Raw genomic sequence first — 20,478 nt, forward strand, 5'->3', positions numbered from 1 at the left:
GCAAGTTTTTACCTTCTGAGCATAACCATCCAATTCGATCAAATAAATCCAAGTCGAAACTAAAGAGAGCTAAAACAAATCTGTTACTAGCAGAAGAAAGCTGATTCGAACAAGTCCCAAAAAATCACCATTTTGTAGTGAGTTTATGGAAGCGTCCGCACAGCAGCAACGGGTCACAGGATCAAATACAATCAGCTAAACTTATAAACAGCATAGCAATTACGATGCAAAAAGAGCGTGATGAGATGAAGTCCAAGTCAACTATCAGATCTCATCTTTGTCACATACAGATGATATTGATGTCGCCATTTACACAGGTGCTCGCTAAACAAGGTCAGTGTTATGTGGTGGGTCTTTTAGGTTCTTGGCCTAACCCTACGGCCACTCGTGTCACCACCATCCGAGAGCTGACCCCACACGCTCTGGCTCTTGCCGCCGCTGCTGCACTCCTCTTCGCAGCCGGCGAGAGTTCTCAGTATCTCGGATTGAAGTGATGGGCAGTTGTCCTTGAGGTAATCGAATCCTTCGGTCCGGATTACAGCTGCAGAGACATAAGGGTATCTGGAATGTTATGAAACCGTATAAACATAATTGCATCCAGAAAGCAACCAAAAGGTAAAGATTTCAATCGATGACACGTGGAAGCAATAATTTTCCAGGCACAATGGTTAAAATATGAAATTACTGAAATAATTAAATTGTATATGTTAATGGAATTTTAACAGAGCTAAAATTCTGACCAAAAAGTAAATGCCGCTCATCTCATAATATTATTCTCCACTTGCAAACTTAACCACTATTTATCTAGCAAGCTGTACCAGTCCAGTTTAAGAACATAAATAGTTTTATAATCGCTTCTTCCTTAACACGTTTCAGGTATTCTGTTCTGTATCACCAATAGAACAAATGCAACAAGATACCAGAAGTATGCACATGCTACTTCCCATTTAATTTTTGAGAGCTTTAAAAGAAATTTGCAGCCAGTGCACATTTTTAACATGCTGTAAGCTGCCGAAGAAAAAAAATCAAACCTGACAACATGAAACTGTGCTGGTCTAAAGAATTTGTTATTGGTTCAGATACTGAAAGCATGGATGCGTCTACAACGAACAATTGTTAAGTTTTAATGATGAGTACAAGGAACTTTTCCCATGGCAACATGACCAAACAAATGAACACACTGGGCACACAGGGCTAAAATTTATTTATTGAACCAAATCAAGATATTTTGCAGATTCACAGCTCCATGCTGAAGCATTTTGATTGACATAAAATAGGGCCAAAATTGGGCCCATAGGACGCAATGAATGCAAACCAGAATTGATGTGAATGTAAGGTACACACCTGAAAGGTTTTCTGCAGCAAACTTTAGGCAAACAGCTTTAAGCTCCATAGCATGGTGTCGATCAGCCAATGCTAGAGTACTTGCAACTGTAGCCACAGAAATGGCTTTGCACAAGTAAGATTCACATAGCAATCTTAGCCTTGCTAAGTCATACTTGTCTGCTGCAGCCAACAACTTCGCTGCCAATGTATCGAAGATAGAGCCCTCAGAGCTTGACCCACCCAACTCGTTATCATCAACAAGTGTATCTCTGTAGATAAAATGAAGCATTGCCTGCAAAGAAATTCGCATTAGTAAGTGCTTATTCTGAACTTCTAAAGCTACAAGGATAAAATAAATTCAAAATAAGAAGCTGGAACAAACCTTGAAAACCTTTGGTTCCATATCATCAATAACAATCTCTTGTACATCATCATTCTCACCAGGCTCATTCTTCTCCCCATCCTCATCATCGAAAAATTTTGATCTAAATACAGTAGATCGTGCAGCCAACACCAACTTATGTGCATGAAATCTCTCTCCTCCCACACTAAGAACAACATCGACCCCTTCATGATTGTCCAAAAGCGTACCAAAATGATAGCCTATATCAGAGTCTGGAACCAGGATAGAGTGTGGTCTGGAGTAATCAATAGTCGACACCACAACACCCACAGTGCAATTTATCTTCAAGCAATCATCTTTCAAAAAGTCCGACGTCTCAAGAGCGGTTCGCCGAAAGAACCTTTTGTAACCCCTGAAAGAAAGGAGAATAAAATTGATTATCAGAAACTGATAAGATAGTTAACTGTATATTTCAAAACACAAGAATGGACACTCATTAAGCATATCGATTGTCAGATAGAAGTCTTTGCCATTTATATCTAACATACCAGTACAGAATAGGAGTCTCACCTTCCGTATTTCAGTAAAATGGTATCTGTCACTTCAGTTAGATTCAAATGTACGAATCTGAAACAACAATAAGCTATTGGTACGCATCTAAACTAACAAAACAGTTCAAAAAAAATCGCTGACAACAGATTGCATTAAAAGTTTAAAACCATTCCAAAATCCCTTGACAGTAGCTAATGCATAATGTTCCAATGAAGCAATCCCAAAGCATGAAAGCCAGGTAAATCAAACAACACAGTGGTTGCATGAATTCGGCAAAACCAAATCACAAATTGCATGTTGGCAGTATGAAATATTTTTAGGGGTGGCTACTGGCCAGTCCAATAGAAGAAGGAAACTTATCCTAACCAATGAATATAAAGCATAAGAAGGTGACAGTTTCAAGACAAGGTTTAAGATTCCTTCTTCTGAAACACAAGGGCTATAAATTCTATTATGCAGTTCTGATGGTTGCATCAACTCCGCTAAAAAAGTGACTATATAAGCTGTATGGCATACAACAAACTATTGCAAGGGCACTAACACCTCCCAACTCAAATAATTGTAGAAACATATATTGGTATTCTGAGCTGCTAAAAATGTAAAGCTGCAAATGCCAAGTATTATATATGATATGATGGTATTCACATGAATGAACCTCAATAATCTCATGAAAACTATAATGCCAATACTCAAATCGCCATTGCAGGACAATCACAACTGAATCACACATAGCACATTGGCTACCAACATCGATCCGCAATTCAGCACTAACCGATCCAAACTAGACATTCGAATGGATAAAACGCAACTCACCAACCTCACGACCGAATCCAAATCGAGGCAGAAGATTTGCTTACCACATGGAGCCGCGGTACTTGAGGGTGTATGGGCCGGACTCGAGGGAGCGGTCGAAGTGGGAGTGGACCTTGTGCTTGCCCTTGCCGCTCTGGTCGAGCAGCGTGAGCTCGAAGAGGGCGCGGACGTCGGTGCCCTCGGAGGCGAGGGCGATGAAGACGGAGACGTAGGCGGAGTTGTCCTCGGGGTTCTTCCCGTCGGGGTAGAAGTAGACCGCCCACTGGTAGCCGCCGACGGAGAAGGTCTCGCTGGCGATGTGCTTCCCGACGCCCATCCCCTTGGCGAGCGAGTAGCCCTGGATCACGAAGCGGTGGGAGCCGTTCACCGTCTCCGTCACGGAGCGGGAGCTGGTCGGCGACGCCGCCATGTCCCGCGACTGGGCGGCGGTGGCGCCAACCCCCGCGGCGGCCGGCGGCGGCGAGGCGTCGCCGGCGTCGTCGTCCATGGGAGGGGAGGGGAAGCGGTGGTCGGATCAAAGCTAGGGTTAGGGCTTGGGGAATGGGGAATTTTGGGGTGAGCGTTTCGGGTTCGATGCTTCGGGTGGCGAGGCGACGTGGCGATGGCGTTGCCAAAATGGAATATACAACTACTGAAAGAAATACAGACAATAATTCACTGTAGCGACTAGCGATGGTGGTTCAGGGGGAGTTGGTGGCTGATTTGAGCCGTTGGATTGAACGCTCTTCCCGTGAAATTTCACTGTTTTGGCACCGGATATGTATAAATGTGCATGTCCTTCGGAATTTGCTATCTAATCCATGTCAGCAGATATACGAATTTTTAGTTTATGCTATTCTAGTCATCTGACAATGGTGTTTACTCATATGTATTATATAGGCAGACATATAGTGAGACGAGATGGACTACGATGATGGATAACGAACGGAGTGATATGGAACTTAGTAATTCGCATCCCCATAGCAAAATTTGAAAGATACGTGGATTGGATGCCAAATTTTGAAAAGACATACGTATTTAGTGGATATTTCTCCACCCTCCTCGTTGTTCTCTCTCATATGCTTTTATTCCACTAGATGCCTCGCGTCATTGTCGATGTCAGCTCTCTCCGTGGGGCATGAGCACTATGCAATCAAGGACGATGGTGATGAGCTTATGCGCTCGTCTTGTCCAACGAGCTCCTTTGCAGTACTGACGACCTTGTGGTGAGCCACATGTGGTGCTCGTTGTTGCAGAGAAATTTGCATCGATGACTTTGGTAAGCTTCTCTTATTAAGGAACCACTTTTCTACAAAGGCCCACTTAGATTTCTAATCTTGTAGCCTCACCTATCCAACAGGCGGGCCAACTTACACATATCACCTCGCTTTTCGGGTGATATGTGTAAGCGGACCCGCTCGTCGGATGCGTCGTGTTGTGCGGTTCTGGAGGACAAGTTATTACACGACGATCCCTATCCTGTGTTAGCATATGTTAGTAGATAAACTCAACAAGGTGTCGTGGGAAACTAACGGTTTTTTCAGAGCTCTAGCTCCTATATCCACCTTTTATTAGAGCTAGAGCACAACCACACGATTAGGGCATGTTTGGTTTGATAAGACTCTAACTCCTACAACTAACTACAAGAGCCATCTCTTGAGTGAAACTGTGGAGCGATATAGACCACGTTCCATCTCTCTAGTTTATATTTTTATTACTATAGTTCCGTTTCAATTTTTTCAATGAAGTTCCCACATAAATTAACAAAATTAAAGTCAGTAATAATACCTTATGTCGTAGTTACCAACATTGTGTAGCCTTGTTTAGGGAGTTTCTAGCAGCCGCAGAATCAGAAGCTCCTCCAAACAGTTAAACTTTTCGTTTAGATTATGAGAAACTGTAATTCTAGAATCCAGAAAATAAACTAGAAAACAGAAGCTAGAGCACTCATCTTTCCAAAATCTCAAAAATCGACGATCAAACTAGATGTTCTTTTTATAAATCTTAGCCTCATCTGCCTGCCGCCGGATGTCGTGAACTCATGATTAGGAGGGAGAAGACACTGGTAGAGAATACGACACCTCCGCCCAAAAGGATCCAACCAGGGTTTGCAAAACCGCCGGTAACCGCCCTTACCACGGGGTATAGTAAAAGAAAAACCACGGTAACCTCCTTAAATTCAAATAAAGTTAAAATATAATTTAAAATTTTGATAATTTTTACAGGGTTTCGTGCTTATCGTCAGGGCGCGGTGATCCCGCCCCGGCGGTTTGGGAAAATCCAACTAAAAATTGAACTAGAGTGAATTGAACCGGATGACATGATGACACCGCTACCCATTAAGTTTCGTCCAAATTACGGGTAAATTGCCACCGCCCTACCCCTTCCGTCCCAACTCCCAACCCCATTACCCCATTCCGCCCTACCCCTCGAAGCAGGAGAAAGGAAGGAGAGGCGGCGGGAGGGAAGTCGCACGTCGTCGTCGGGGTCGGCGGCGCACGTCGGAGGCGGAGGCGGAGGCGGCGCCCTCCCTCCCTCCCTCCCTGTGTCTTCCCCCACTCCTCCCAAAACCCGACGGCCGGCGGCGCGGCGGAGGGCTGCGGCTGAAGGAGTCTGAGAGGGCGGCGCACGGCGGGTAACCACGACCGAAGGTATTATTTTCCCAAGCCCTAAAATTTCCCCCACACATTTGACTTCAAATCTGGTTCATTTGTGTGGTAATGACTGTCTAGTTGATTGCTTGGCTGGTTACTATTATGCAATGAGAAAAACGGAAACTTTTCACAACCGAAACTGTCTTTAGGAGTGTGAACTTCCAGATTTAAGCACTAGTGACCATGAGCATTTTGTTTGACTGAACAAGTCCGATGCCTCACCTCCCTGACATTATCCTTTATCTTTGCTATATGATTCCTTGCTTTTGCATGTGTAAACACTTGTTAGCTGGTGGATAGTGTTGTTTTTTCTTGTTGATGCTTTCCCTGCTCTAAACCAAACACCTTATCAGCATGGAAGCTGGAGGGGTTAGGAGGAGGCGGAGCCCCATGGAGATAGCAGCTTTTTTTACACCGGCGACCGCAGCGGCAGAGGCGGTTGTCGCGATCACTAGGAACTGGGTTTTTTACTTCTGCATGGTGAGTTTCATTCTTGTGTTTGCATTTAAAAATGGGCAAGTTTTTACTTGTGATAAACAAAATCATATAAATACAAAATACATGATATAGTTAACGAAATGCAAAACTGTTAGATATAGTAAGTTAGTAACATGTGATACCTTTTGTCTTTGGTTAAGTTGGGAACTAAGACTGCTTAAAAAAGATACCCTTTCTGAGTTGACATAATGAAATAATTTGTGTGATTGAGTTTTGAGTCTAATAGACTCCGTATGAAAATCGAAATGAGAAGGAGTCGTCAGTTAATGACTAATTCTGATAATGCAATGTAATCTTTGTACTTCCCATGGATATATGATTCCCTTCCTTTTTTGGTGTGCTTCTCTTGTTTTGCAGCGTACCATTGTCTTCGCTGGAGGGTTGCTTGCGCTTTTTATTGGCTATGTTATGGCTGCCTATTCCAAGACCTGGCTTGATAGCCTGTCGTTACTGCCCCTTCTATTTGCAGCTGTCATCCTACCTGTGTATGCTGCAGTGGCTATCCAGGATGCACGACGCTTGGAGAGAGGTTAGTTCGTTTTCTTGTCGAATTTGTTTTTAATAGAGGCTTACACTATCAGTTAAGCTGTAGCTAGATTTACTGCTATTAATGCAATTGTTAGAATGAAATTAACAATGCCTATAAGATTATTTTAGGGGCACTTTTGTTCATTATTTGGAGTTTTTCCTCTAGCTATAGCTTAAACACACCATTAATAACTGTAAGTGGTAGCTTAATTTATGATTTAAATTGAAATAAACAAAAACAAAACAGCGCAGAAGTATGTTATTTTAGTTTGCTGCTGTTTCCTTTTTGTCACTTAGGCTTTATTACTGTTGTGTTGCAGAGAGGGTGGTTTGGATAGTGCGCAAGGCACTCGAGATTGAGGGCCTGTAAGAGCGGCCTGTCTTGGTTTAGAGAGAAAGAACAAAGATTAGACACACAGAACAACGAGTTTTTTTCCATGTTGTTTCTTGGACAGCGTGATCAGTGACACTTTAGCTTGTAGGGAAGTAGACTGAGGTTGGCAGGAAATTACTCCACTAGAACACTGGGGGACAAGATGGAACTTACAGGGTTTTCTTGCTGTGACTTGTACAGCATGTAATGTACCAAATGATGCTCGGATGATCCATGGTGGGTCTGAGATAGTTCAGTGCAAACTGCAAAGACCATAACCTGCTGATAATAAGCATTGTGAAAATGGATCTTGTTGTCGACGGGTATGTCGTCTACCACTAAAAAAATTACTTGTAAATACGAGCATCCGTGTTAAATTTGGGACTTGAACCTGGTTGCACCACAAGAAACCTAATCAGTTAAGCTACGCTCACTTAGACACGTTTATTGTTGAATTAAAATTAGAGTTATGTTACCACAATACGAAATATTATGTTTCCCGTTGATTTATTATGATCATTTTTCATTATCACATTAGAGCAAGTACAATAATGGATGGTAAGAGATCCACGTAGGATTTTTGTTGAGCTAGAAGAGAGGGGAAGAGAGAGAACAGGCGGGCGACTAATTAGTTGCCTGGCTATATGCGTGGCCCGAGGCGTGGGGCCCACAACGATGGCACGCGCTAGCGGCGCCCGTGCCTCAGTGGCTCAGCGCATCCTTTTGTGTTCACGGTCTTCCGTGGCCGACGCCGTCCCACACCCTTTCCCACGGTCGTGGTTGCGGCCGTCGCTATCTTTCGAGGCCGCCGCCGCTGCCACCCCCGCTCGTACCCTTGCCCGTGGTCGTGGCTGCCGTCGTCGCTGTCTTCTGAGGCCGCCGCCGTCGCCCGCACCCTCGCCCGCGGCCTTGGCTGCCGCCGTCCCGCACCCCACTCGCGGTCGTGGATGCTGTCGTCCTCGTCCTCCCTGGCCGCCGCCATTGCTGTCTTCCGCGGCCACCGTCTTCGCCTGCAGTCATCCCGCCACGGCTGCCATCGCTCCATCCTCGTTTGCGTCCGTCCCCGTTCATGTTCGCCACCGTCCTCGTCCTCCGCGGCAGTGGCCCACGTCCGTCTCGCCATCCACGCCCGCGGCGGCCATCCTCGTCCACCGCGGCCGCTGCCATCTCCTGTGCCTGTCTCACCACTCTCGCTCGCGCCGCCGCTTCCGTCTGCATCCACCGTGCCCACAGACACCGCTACCGCGCGAGCTGCTCTTGCCTGTTTTCGTCGCCGTCGCGCTCAACCAGGTCGCAGTCGTCATGTATGCCGCCGTCGCCAACGTCCGCCGTGGCCACTATCACTGTCGCTGATGACTACGTCCGCCCCTGCTGTCGCTCTTGTCCGCCATGACCGATGTTGCCGTCAACTGCATCCGCCACCCTCGTCCATTATGCCCGGCGTCGCCGCTGCCCTCGTCCATCGCGCCGTTGCCGTCGCCCTCTTCCGCCGCCGTTGCAATTCTATTCCAGTATTCCACCCTGCCCTCGGTCGCCTACATCCGTCTTTGCCACCGTCGTCGTGTTCTTTCACCGCAGCTCGTCCTCCGCGCTCGTTGCGTCTATCTGCCGCCGCTGCGGCCATTGTCCACAGTAGCCACTGACGTTGCTCTTTTCCACCTCTGCCACAACCGTCGTCCTCTTCCGCCCTAGCCGCCGCAGGTACACCGTCATTCCCTGCATCCACAACCGGGAGAGAAGAGATGAGAGGAAGAGATTGGGGAAGATGGCGGCCCCCACAAAATTAATAAAATATTCGTGTTACAATGCATCTTTTGCACTACAGATTGGCTATAAGATTTAATATAGATGACATGGCTACTAATTGGAACCAACAACGGGCTCTCCTATTAACCTTGCTCTTGGTGCTTCATTTGTCATTGCTTCGAATAGTACACAACGGAGTGTGTTGTCACACGACTGAACCAAAATAACGGGTGTGTAAATCGTAACGGACAGACGATGGCCAATAGGGTTGGGGGTGGTGTGGTATGGTGCTCTGGCGACTAAGGCGACGACAACTTCGACAGAAACGGTAAGAAGGGCGACTTAGGCTGTGTTCGGGAGGAGGGGTTGAACCGGCACGCAAAACGAAGCTCATATTATTGTATGATCACCTAAGCAATGTGTGCACTACCTGAGTAAAGTGTCATCTTATAGCAAAGAGTGCATAGCAAATGACAAGTAACCCAAAAAGATGCAACAGAACACGTCAAAGTCTGCACACCAATGATTCGAGTTATTTGATAATGCAACCAGTGTCTGCGAAATGTTCTCGCATGCCCTTATGGCACGGATCGATCGGACAGCAACACATTGCTGAGGTTTAGTATGTCAACTGTGATACTTCCTCAATTTTAAAATGTATGTAACTGTGATGTTTCCTCAATTTCAAAATGTATGGTTTCGTTGACTTTTTCATAACGTTTGACTATTTATCTTATTTATTTTTTTAAAAAAATACTATTTATTTTTTTTGATTTGTTTTAAATAAAATATAATCTTAACTTATACTTTTATATACTTATACTAAAATTTTTGAATAAGATGAATGGTCAAACGTTTAAAAAAAATGAACGACGTCGTACATTTTTTACATTTTGAAAAGGACTACACAGCAAAAATCTTGTCAACATAATCACCCAGTCAAATACAATTGGTTTCCATTGCTTCTTTCTCCTGGAACTCAGGTGGCCGGCGCCCGCTCCATCTGCTGACGTTGAAAAGATAAAATAATCAGAAGCAAGCATTCATGAAAGATACTGTTCTTATGTACTTTTATAAAGCATACATAATTCTATAAATGGATAAAATAGTTTGTTCAACTCTAGAAATAGATATATTTGATATTTTAAAGTAATTTCTATATAGAAAGTTTTCACACGGAACACACCGTATAATAGTTTGAAAATCATGCTAACGGAAATTGAGGTAAAATCTTAATCTTAAACTTAAACAATATAGAAAACTGCAACTCTACTATACGATATATTTTGTTGAATGGTTAGATATGTGTGAACTAATTAAGATTAATTCTAAAATGCTCTGTATGGATGAATGGTAGATATGTGCAGGAATTAGAGTACTAATTCTAATATGATAATCCCTCCATTCTATATTTTGATCATCACCTAAACAAATAGCGTAGAGACCATTGACAACTAAACCTTCGTTATTCTGTAATTAATTCTCATCTGTTAAGGTAATACGTTGATTTGTATCCCGTGGATTGCATCAAGGTTTAAATATTGCATGTAATTGTACCTATAAGAATTAATTTTAGTTGGTTGCGTGTAGCGTTCAATGATACTCATTTTCTCTTTACATAAATAAATAAATAAATAAATATGTACTTGTTAGATGATGATTATTTTGGAAAGAACTCAAGAACTATGTGATAATTAAACTGGGATAGAATAGAACGCACGAGACTATACACCCCATAGGGAGTAAATGAAACAGTGAAAACTTTAGCTACTGCTACTAGCCGCTAAATGAATTCTCTTACCGTTCACAGCAGCGGGGGCCGGGCGTGAATTATACTGCCAGCATTATGAAGGCCGCCATGATGGCACCAGTAAGTGAAGCGGTAACAATGTACCCTATTCCAGATAGCTGAGAGGCCACGGCAAATGTCATGGCAGCAATAGCTGCAGAAACCACCAGCCTCAACGCGGCCTTGCTGTTGGCCGCCTTGGCAAACACCCCAGCATAAGCGACAAGAACGATAGTACCCAGAAAACCAAACGTCACGACCTTGGCGTACTCAGGACCATCCTTAAAAAGAGGCCGCGATGCAGCACATAAAGGTAAAATACTAGCTAATATTGTCTGCAAAGTTTGTGCAACAACGACCCGGTCATCTGGAGTCACCTGCAACAAATGAAATTAACAGAAACGAAATCCATTATTTAGCACATCATATTATTTTTTTCAATCAAACACGCTATAAAGTTAGACGTGTTTGGTTTATAATGAAAGTAATTTCACAAAATTACATGTATTTTGATTAATTTATTACAAAATTATAGATTTGAGACTGTTTTTGCATGACTAGAATAACATGTTTGGTTTATAATGGTGGCACGCTTTTTCATTACTAGAATCTAGAAGAAGAATCGTAACCACCTACTGCCCTTAAATGTTTTTGCATGACTAGAATAACATGTTTGGTTTATAATTAATGGCGGCATGCTATTTCATTACTAGAATCTAGAAGGAAAATCGTAACCATCTACTGCCCTTAAGAGCAAGTTTAATAGTATAGCCAACTACAGCTTCAGTTTATCTACAGCCAATCTAATAACTCATTCGTACAATAGTTACCTATAAGCATAATAACTCATTCATACAATAGTTACCTATAAGTATATACTACATTATTAATATATGGTCCCACTTTTCGTACACACAATGTATTGGAGTCTGTGTTGCAGCTGGCTACAACTATGTAGCCCACTTTCCTTCTCTCTTTTCTCTTTTCTCTTACATGTGTGCTTACAACTGACTCTATTGTACTCGCTCTAACAACACTAGATATGTAACAGAGCCGACTGATGCCAGCGCTGGCTGCACCTTACATGTTAATATGGTGTAATTAACATGTACAGACACTGAGAAGCCCCCTTGAAGTGATTCCCATTAATACGGCATCTCACTGCTTGTAGTAAAACTAAGCCCCTGTACCCTTAATAGTAAAACTAACGAAATTAATGAATATGGCAATGAGCTGTTTATAGCAAAAACTAAGCAATTTAATTATAGGGAAAAGTCCATTGTACACCCTCGAACTCTTATGCTTGTCCAAAATACACCCCCGAACTACAAAACCAGATATAATACACCCTCGAACTGTCAATACCGGACACTTAACCCCGCTGGCTATTTTTACCGTGGTTTTTGACACGTCGGCTGCCACATCAACCCTCGCCATGTCAGCGCATAACTTAATATGGGCCAAGCCCATATTCTCTCCCCCTCTCTCTCTTTCTTTCCCTGCCATGTTCGTTCTTCTCTCCCTCACAACCGTTGGCGGTGGTGTGGAACTGCGAGGGCGGCGGTGGCGTGGGGCTGCGAGAGCGGTGACTGCAGCGGCGGCATAGAGCTGCGAGGGCAGCGGCGGTGGGGAACTGCTGCGAGGGCAGTGGCACTGCAAGGGTTGCACGGACGGTCGCCGGCGGAAGGCTCTGCGCTCAGTCGCTAGCGGAAGGTCGACGCCGCCGCCACCAATAGTCGCGAGGGAGGGAAGAACGAACAGGGCAGGAAGAGAGAGAGAGAGGGGGGGCCAGAATATGGGCTTGGCCCATATTATGTTGTGCGTTGACGTGGTGAGGGCTGACGTGGCAGCCGACGTGTCAAAAACCACAGTAAAAACAGCCCCTCAGGGGAGGGGGTTAAGTGTCCGGTATTGACAGTTCGAGGGTGTATTATATTCAGTTTTGTAGTTTGGGGTGTATTTTGGACAAGCATAAGAGTTCGAGGGTGTAAAATGGACTTTTCCCTTAATTATATGGTGATGAACTAAGATATGAATGCATTTATGTTTAAAGAGCTTATTGCCAACATCCAAAATATTGTCCTAGCAAAATCTTACAAGTTACAAGCTTCTAATTCACATAATTACTGCAGGTAGTATAATTAGAATAAGTGTCGAATATGATAGTCCCAATAGATTTGACCACTGAGGCCAGGGAGATGTACTTGCAGGCAGCTATATATGTTGATGGAAGAGGATCCTCTAACTTACTTCCCTCTTATTTTGAGTCACTGACATGTGGGGAAGTAAGTTAGAGGATATCAATCCATATGATGATATACGGTTATGTCTCAGTTCAGGTCGACGAGGGAGAGCTCACCAAAGACAGTTTAGAAAAAAAAAGTTGGTGACTTATTTATGTCCAAGACTAACTAATAAGATGTATTTGAAGCATGAGTTTGTTAGGGCTAAAGATATAGGAAGAGTCAGATCCGCCAGAACATGTGAACAATGCAAAGATGGGTGTGAAAGTTAATAACCTAAATCATATGAGCATGTGGTGACTACTATAACGTATGAAAATAATCCAAGTTAAAGATATCACTTCTATGTTGCTGTTTTCTGATCAGATGAGAAAGAAACGAAGAACATGAAACTTCTCGGGTAGAAGGTTTGCCAGTCAAAAAAAAGCATGCAGGGCATAATAAGGTAAAGAAAAATAAAAAAGGAATATGGTGCATTGCTTTAGATGTGATGATTGGGGGACATAAAAGCAAGATTGTCCAACACTGAAGGATAAGAGTTAGGGTTAATGCGGTGAGTTCTTCAAGTGACTCAAAGATACTAGTGGTGATCTTCTTACATTATCAATCATATAGCTTAATGATGCGGAAGCCGGAAGCGCATATATTGTACTCGGTTGGGTCGTTTTATATATTGTACTCGGTTGGGTCGTTTTATGTGATACCTAGGAAGGAATGATTCTCTTCATGCCAATCAGTCAAGTGAGTTTTGTTTTGTCTACTTAGGCATGACGCAGGGTATCTAGTCATGGGAGCAGGAGAAGTGAAAACCAAGACGAAAGATGGAGGCGAATATGTTCTTCAAGGAGCCAGGCATGCATCAGGGCAAAAAAGAATTGTGATTTAGTTTGAAACCTTGCATGAAGAAGGGTCAATATTTCAAGCTGGTTGGAATAAGAATACTATTGAAATTATGAAGGGCAAGATGACTTTGATGATGGCTAGAGTGAAGGTGGAGTCGGAGCTTTACGAGGTGTGAGGGTACACTATTGCATATGGAGTTCAGACTAAAGTAGTAGTTTATGAGATAGCTATTATTTTTAGTGGCGGTAAGCTTACTATTTTTAGTGGCTGTAAGCTTACTACAACCTCGTCAGGAGGCTAACTATCGCTTCTTGGTGGAGGTGCAATAGAAGACAACTCAAGTCTAAAGGATCGGTGGATCAACATGATGATTCTATGATCTATGTGGCGTATATTAGAATAAGTGTCAAATATACACAGTCCTAGTAGTTACAATTAAACTTTAAGTTATATAATAGTGGTAGGGGATGGAGTTAGTATCAGAATCTGTTACCAGACAATCCTTTAGATAGAGAAGGGCATCACAATATAACTATGGTGATAACAATGTACACAGGCTAGTATTAGCGTGGGTATGGACCCACAGCGTGCAGGTTATATAGTAGTCTCATCGGTAGAACTAGTCTTAGTCATTGATTCATGTATTTCACTACCAGTAAAAATAATAAATTATACTCACTTAATTTCATTACCAATATTTATGGTGGTGGTATAAATAGATATATATGATCTATCGAATAAGAAAATAAGTACAGATTATTTCTTACAACCAAAGCTACTACCAATAGGATGTCTGATTTCCTCCCAAAAATTAGCGGTCAAATGTTTTAATTGATCACCAGTCAAACATTAAATTTTACATGGTGAAAACAAATTTAGCCATTAAAACATTTTTTCTTGAAATACTTGTTGAAACATATGTTTTCCTTTCATTAGAATATAATCATGCAATATCTTATTGTAATGATTTAATTGCAACGAATACAATGATGTGGTTGGATGGTAGACCAGATAAGTAATCCAAGAGAAGAAATATTTTAAGCTTACTAATAAATTAAGCCTTATATGCATGCAAGAGTAAGGCTAAGGGTAAGGGGGAGATAGCACCAGTTGCACAGGGAAGGGCATAATGCATTAGGGTGTGTTGTTTGTGAAAAAAAAAAATTGGATGTCATATCGGATGTTTTACCAGATGTCGGAAGGGGTTTTCGGACACGAATGAAAAATAACCGCGAGACGAATCTTTTGAGCCTAATTAAACCGTCATTAGCACATGCGGGTTACTGTAGCACTTATGGCTAATCATGGACTAATTAGGCTCAAAAAATTCGTCTCACGATTTCCATACAAACTATGTAATTAGTTTTTATTTTTATCTATACTAGAAAAAATAGAAAAAAATATTCGTGCGTTGCATCAGGTTAAGTCTATTTTAATCTTATTATTGTTATATGGTTTAGTTAAGATGAAATTCACTGTGGAAGTTCACTTGGATATATATATATATATATATATATATATATATATATATATATATATATATATATATATATATATATATATATATATATATAGAAAATCATGAGCTGCAGTAAGGAGTCCGATCGTCTCAAGTTAAGATGCAAGTTTTTTTTAAACATATTTCTTATATGATTCCTTCTGTATTACCAGAAGTGAACGATCTTAAAAAAACCGACTCAAATACGAGTTTGTATTTCCAAAATCAAACGAACTTAAAAACTAACTCATACACGGATGACGTACCAAAATACCGGTAAAAACATCTTTAATTTTTATAATAGTAGAGAAGAGATATATATTAAAACCAAAGCATAAAATTAAAACCAACTCAAACACGGATGACGAAGCGTATAAACATCTTTAATTTTTATAACCGACTCAAACACAGATGACGGACCGCGGAAACATCTCCAATCTATCTATCTATTATATTATTAAGACAGCCCTGAAAGAAGTCACCACGTTCGCTGTAGAGGCTAGAAATTCTCACATTAATTGGAGAAAAAGAAAAATATTTAGGCCTTTAGATCGTGGTGGGTCTAGATCCTAATAGTATAGATAGATTGATTGGTATTGTTGGATACGAAATACAAGCTATATTAGCTATATTTATAGAAGTAGAAATAAAATACTAACAAATTTAGGAAGGAAGAGATAGAATAGAATATGAATAGGATAATGACACTACAGTAAAAAAAAAACTCCATCTGCATGGATCGATCAGAGACCAGGCAACGTAACACAACTGAACTCAATGCATGCCTTTTCTCTCTCCCAATATTCGCACATTAAACAAAGAAAAAAAATAGTCCAAGTAGAAATACAATTTAAAAATAACTAAAATTCGAAATTAAAAATAAGCGATATTAAAAAAACGGAATCAAAAAATAAAATAAAATCATAAATTAGAAGAAAATAATAAATAATAATTCAAGTAGGAATAAAAATTATAAAAGTAAGCAATATTAGATATTAAAAGAAGAGTCCATATGAAAACCCAATACGGGATTAATTAAAATTTAAAGTAAAAAATGAAATAAAATTAGAAATAAGAAGAAAATAAAATAAGAGTTGAAATAGGAATACAATTTAAAATTAACTGAAATTCGAAATTAAAAATAGGCAATATTGAAAGACAAGTCGACATAAGAACCCAATACGAGATTACTTAAAATTCAGAATAAAAAATAAAATAAAAATACAAAATTAGAAAAATAAAAAAGAGAGTTCAGGAAGGAATACAATTTTGAACAACTAAAATAAAAAATATTAAAATAATAATCCATATAGAACACAATACGAGATCAATTAAAATTCGACATAAAAATAAATCAAATTCCGAAATTAGAAAAATAAAATTAAGATCTCAACTAGGAATACAATTTATAAATGACTAAAATTTGTAATAAAAATGTTCAAACTACTGAACGAAGAGATCACCTAGATCATATGACGAGATTAATTAAAAATAAATTCTAAAAAATAGAAAAATACTTGTAAGAGTTCAAGTAGGAATATAATTTATAAATAAAAAATATTGGAATGAAAAATATGGACTTTACAAAAAAGAAGTTTATCTAGAATACAAACGCTGACAAATAACAATAAAGAGAGGAGAAGCAACATGCCTTTAAAGGAGTAAAGTGGTGGTGGTAGATTGGACATCTAAAATATTTTAACAAAACCCAAAATAAAATCTCAATGACAATTAAAAGTAGGGACGATGGACATGTCGTTAAGCAACACTGTCACAACAGTTGGCGGGACTTCTAAAAAGTAAAAAAAAATGATAATCAAGTTCAGATTCTTAAAATCTCAAAGACATTAAAGAGGGAGGGAGTGGGCAAGCCATTGAGAAGTATAGTGGCAAAGCCACTGATAGTTTGGTAGGACTTCTAGAAAGTAAAAGATGAACCCAAACGATAATTATGTTCGATTTTTAAAATCCCATTGACAATAAAGAGAGCAGGCAGTGGACGAATCAAAGAAGAATATGGTGGCAGCGTTTGACGGGACTTTTAAACATTAACAAATGATAACAAATGACAAGTAAGAGGGGAGAAGTAAAACTCCTGTAAAAAAGTAGAGTGGTAACTATTGATGTGACATCTAAAAATTATTAACATAACCCAAATAGAATCCCAATAATGATTAAAAGGAGGGACGACAGACAAACCGTTCAGATGCACGATCACGGCGGTTAGCGGGACTTCTAAAAAATAAACCCCTATGATAATCATGTTCGATTTTTAAAATTTGAAAGAAAAAAAGGAGAGGGCTGTACAGGAATATAGTGGCAAAGCCAGTGATGGTTTGGTAGGACTTCTAGAAAGTAAAAAATAAACTCAAAAGATAATTATATTTGACTTTTAAAATCCCAATGACAGTAAAAAAAAAGAGGCACTGGACGGGCCTTAGAGGAGTATGGTGGCATCGTTTGATGGGACTTCTAAAAATTATAAAAATAAAACCCAACGAGACAATAAAATCTAAAAACTACAATGTCTAATTTTTAAAGGATTCAACGAGAATGAATAGAAGCAATGGTAGATCGAGAAAGCAAAAAAAAAAGGAAGGGTGACAAAAAAGTAAGGATAACTAATATGATTTTTGAAAACTATAAAATTAGAAATATGTAGATGATAAGCTTTGGTCTTTCAAAATATTAAGACAACAAGATAACTATTTAATAAAATTTAAATAAAATTTAAGTAAAACCATATTAAAAATAGATAATTTTATATGGGTACTAGCCGCGTAATTATGCGGGCCACCCAGGTAGTTTTTATAATAGTAGAGATTTAATGCTCCATACATACATGTGTCCAAAGATTTAATGTGATGTTTTTGAAAAAAAAAATTTGGGAACTAAACCCTGCCTTAGTACATGAGGCTATGCACATAAAGCATCTTTGCCTGGCTGATTTATGCAGTCAAACGGTGGCGTCCGATGCGTCGGTTGAGAAGCATTATCCCTATATAGAAGTCCTAATAAAAGGCATTGTTATTGGAACAATAAGTTTAGGCACTAGCACGTTCTAGTTCGCAAAAAGAAAAAAAAATCGTAGTTAAGTTGCAACCCGTGAAGAACTAATTCACGAACTAGCTAATGATAGTATTAATAATTGGCTGTCAGCGTAGGGACAACTTACAGGAGTTGGACTAGCTTCTCGCGCAGAAAATATATTGGGAGTGGCTTGCAGTAGCAGATCAATATCGATGGCAATGTGCTCCTCCCCATGAGCGAAAGGAGCGCCGCCACCTGCACCACCTCTAGCGAAAGGGTGTAGTACTCGTTCCCCTGATGAGCTGTGGCCAAGTCGTATCTCGTTCTGCTGACAACTGACGGCCATAGATTCCTCGCTTCGGAACTGCAGCAAAAGTAAGACGGTCGAGTTCATCATATTGTAAATACACAAACAATCACATGACCATAATTTTACGTTGAACTGGCAACCATGGTATCAGTTTGTTAAACTATACTTATTTCTAAGGGGAATTTTAATTTACACTTCCTGAGAGATACCATCAAAATTTATACTCTCAATATATACCTTCTCAAATATTATAAAATCACTCTATACATAATCAAACAGACATGTTTAACATACTCTCCCCGTCCCAAAAAAAACCAACCTAGATAAGAATGGGACACTTCATAGTATAATGAATCTTAACATGTAGGAAGTGTCCCATCCTTGTATAAGTTGACTTTTTTTTTGGAGGATATATCCAGTGAAAACGAGCTAAGGGTTGGAAACTCGTGAAAATCATACCTAAAAGTTCTGTAAATTCATTAAATAATTACTAGAGATAGGTGTAGATATGAAAAATATTCTCACCAATTCTTAACTCCAAACTCAACTTCGTTTAATAGAAAAAAGGGGCAAATTTTGGCTGAATAGTATCATGTTACTATTTACCTGAACTTTCTTTTTTTTTAAGTCCTAAACAAAGTTGAGTTTAAACTTAAGATTTGGTGAGAATGTATTTGATATCTACACCTATTTCTAGTAATTTTTTTTATAAATTTATAAAACTTTGAGGTATGATTTTCACGAGTTTCAGCTCTTAGCTCGTTTTCACCGGATATGTTTCTTTTTTGGGATGGAGTGAGTAGAATATAGCTTGAACGATAAAATAATTTAAAACAAATATGGGACAGAATATCGACCAAAACGTGCCGGCCGGCATCTCCTCCTCCTGGCGATGAGCCGAAGATATCACGACGCGTTCCTGAGTTGTGACCAAGTGTACGTGGCCGTAGTATCGGATTGAGCGCATGGAGTACCGCCATAATTGTCTTATAAACCAGCTGCATGCATCAAAAGTAATTAAGGTGATCCATCAGTTTCATGATCGACATAGCCGGATTTTACGTTGTAACTCACGTTGTCAGCCACGTCAGGAAATGCATGCGTTGTACATCATCTGGCCGGTGGACGTACCTGGCATTGTTCATCCCAAATGCCTACGGGCATAGGGTAAACGAAGGTATTTAGTAATAGCTTTCTCAGCATCATCACCAACATGATCGCCAAGCGGAGATGAAACGCTATGGAGTTTTCTCGTCGACGAGACGACGACGCAGGATCGTCCGTCTTCTCTCAGCTGGGTCGGCCATCTCCATGGATATCACCCTCTCCCCTCTCCTCAAGTTTTTGCAGAAACACTCAGGAGTCTCGGAGTAGTAGAGTGAACTCAACTTTTGCTTGCCCGAACTAACGGAGTAGCTAGGCTATGAATAGCACAGGAAGGCTAACGCAACGCAACCGCTAAAAGCACGCGGAAGAAATACCTCTTGGAATCAGAGCTTTAGATCATACCGATAGATGGCAGGCCTAGATAAAAATTTAAGCGTGTCGTCCTATCATATATTCACAGTAAAAATATATAATATACTATTCTTTTAATTAAAAAAGCAGTTCTTTTTTCTCCTCTGCGAGCAATCAAGAGCGTCCATTAATTTTAGATTATGCCGGTAGCAGTACATGCACCTTAGATAAAAATCTAGTCGTCGATCGTGCTATCGTTATTAGCATATTACATTGCATAAATCGACAAAAACAAACAGTAAATTAAGCGCGAGTATGCATCAACTTTTTCGGAGTATCTATCAGAATAGTCAAGCTAGGTCATTATCTATCAGAGTATCTCCGGAATTGCAGCGACAGATGTTTTAACTTATTTGGCCATTGGTGGCATCTGTCAACATTGGAACCAAATAATTCTAGGCAATAATTTCTTAGCAGCCTCCTGCACGCGGTTTG

At 40.4% G+C, this 20,478-nt stretch overlaps 3 protein-coding genes across 7 annotated transcripts; 1 reads left to right on the forward strand and 2 right to left on the reverse strand.

Moving 5' to 3' along the window:
• Nucleotides 1–3,646, reverse strand: LOC4342491 (BTB/POZ and MATH domain-containing protein 4). Of its 2 annotated transcripts, none has more exons than NM_001421992.1 (4): nt 3,079–3,618; nt 1,709–2,081; nt 1,345–1,618; nt 1–541 (listed from the first exon to the last, which is right to left on the reverse strand). In NM_001421992.1, the coding sequence occupies exons 1-4, from the start codon at nt 3,519–3,521 to the stop codon at nt 357–359; spliced, it is 1,275 nt and encodes a 424-aa protein (NP_001408921.1). In that variant the 5' UTR covers nt 3,522–3,618; the 3' UTR covers nt 1–356. The 2 variants fall into 2 exon arrangements, with proteins under 2 accessions (NP_001408921.1, XP_015646534.1); XM_015791048.3 differs by having other exon boundaries at nt 197–561; nt 3,079–3,646.
• Nucleotides 3,647–5,432: 1,786 nt separating this feature from the next.
• On the forward strand, nt 5,433–7,386 carry LOC4342492 (uncharacterized). Its single transcript, XM_015791050.3, has 4 exons — nt 5,433–5,664; nt 6,021–6,147; nt 6,523–6,694; nt 7,014–7,386. The coding sequence occupies exons 2-4, from the start codon at nt 6,022–6,024 to the stop codon at nt 7,061–7,063; spliced, it is 348 nt and encodes a 115-aa protein (XP_015646536.1). The 5' UTR covers nt 5,433–5,664; nt 6,021; the 3' UTR covers nt 7,064–7,386.
• A 152-nt stretch (nt 7,387–7,538) lies between these two features.
• On the reverse strand, nt 7,539–20,142 carry LOC4342493 (uncharacterized). Of its 4 annotated transcripts, none has more exons than XR_001547525.3 (6): nt 19,657–20,142; nt 19,383–19,523; nt 18,361–18,579; nt 10,614–10,978; nt 9,694–9,815; nt 7,539–8,782 (listed from the first exon to the last, which is right to left on the reverse strand). XR_001547525.3 is itself a non-coding variant. In XM_026026923.2 (5 exons), the coding sequence occupies exons 1-4, from the start codon at nt 19,738–19,740 to the stop codon at nt 10,643–10,645; spliced, it is 780 nt and encodes a 259-aa protein (XP_025882708.1). In that variant the 5' UTR covers nt 19,741–20,142; the 3' UTR covers nt 9,326–9,815; nt 10,614–10,642. The 4 variants fall into 4 exon arrangements, 2 of the variants coding, with proteins under 2 accessions (XP_025882708.1, XP_015646535.1); XR_001547524.3 differs by having other exon boundaries at nt 9,694–9,818; XM_026026923.2 differs by lacking the exon at nt 7,539–8,782 and having other exon boundaries at nt 9,326–9,815.
• Between the last annotated feature and the right edge of the window lie 336 nt (nt 20,143–20,478).

This window comes from Oryza sativa, chromosome 7, assembly GCF_034140825.1.
Source record: "Oryza sativa Japonica Group chromosome 7, ASM3414082v1".
Classification (NCBI taxonomy): Eukaryota; Viridiplantae; Streptophyta; class Magnoliopsida; order Poales; family Poaceae; genus Oryza; species Oryza sativa.

Coding starts and splice junctions, on each gene's coding strand:
- LOC4342493 (XM_026026923.2), bottom strand. CDS start 19,740: ATGTTGGTGATGATGCTGAGAAAGCTATTACTAAATACCTTCGTTTAC. Junction 19,524..19,656: donor TTTGGGATGAACAATGCCAG/GTACGTCCACCG, acceptor TGATGCATGCAG/CTGGTTTATAAGACAATTAT. Junction 10,979..18,360: donor GAGAAGCTAGTCCAACTCCT/GTAAGTTGTCCC, acceptor CATTTGTTGCAG/GTGACTCCAGATGACCGGGT.
- LOC4342491 (NM_001421992.1), bottom strand. CDS start 3,521: ATGGACGACGACGCCGGCGACGCCTCGCCGCCGCCGGCCGCCGCGGGG. Junction 1,619..1,708: donor TGGAACCAAAGGTTTTCAAG/GTTTGTTCCAGC, acceptor ATTTCTTTGCAG/GCAATGCTTCATTTTATCTA. Junction 542..1,344: donor TGCTGCAGAAAACCTTTCAG/GTGTGTACCTTA, acceptor ATGTCTCTGCAG/CTGTAATCCGGACCGAAGGA.
- LOC4342492 (XM_015791050.3), top strand. CDS start 6,022: ATGGAAGCTGGAGGGGTTAGGAGGAGGCGGAGCCCCATGGAGATAGCA. Junction 6,148..6,522: donor GGGTTTTTTACTTCTGCATG/GTGAGTTTCATT, acceptor CTTGTTTTGCAG/CGTACCATTGTCTTCGCTGG. Junction 6,695..7,013: donor TGCACGACGCTTGGAGAGAG/GTTAGTTCGTTT, acceptor GTTGTGTTGCAG/AGAGGGTGGTTTGGATAGTG.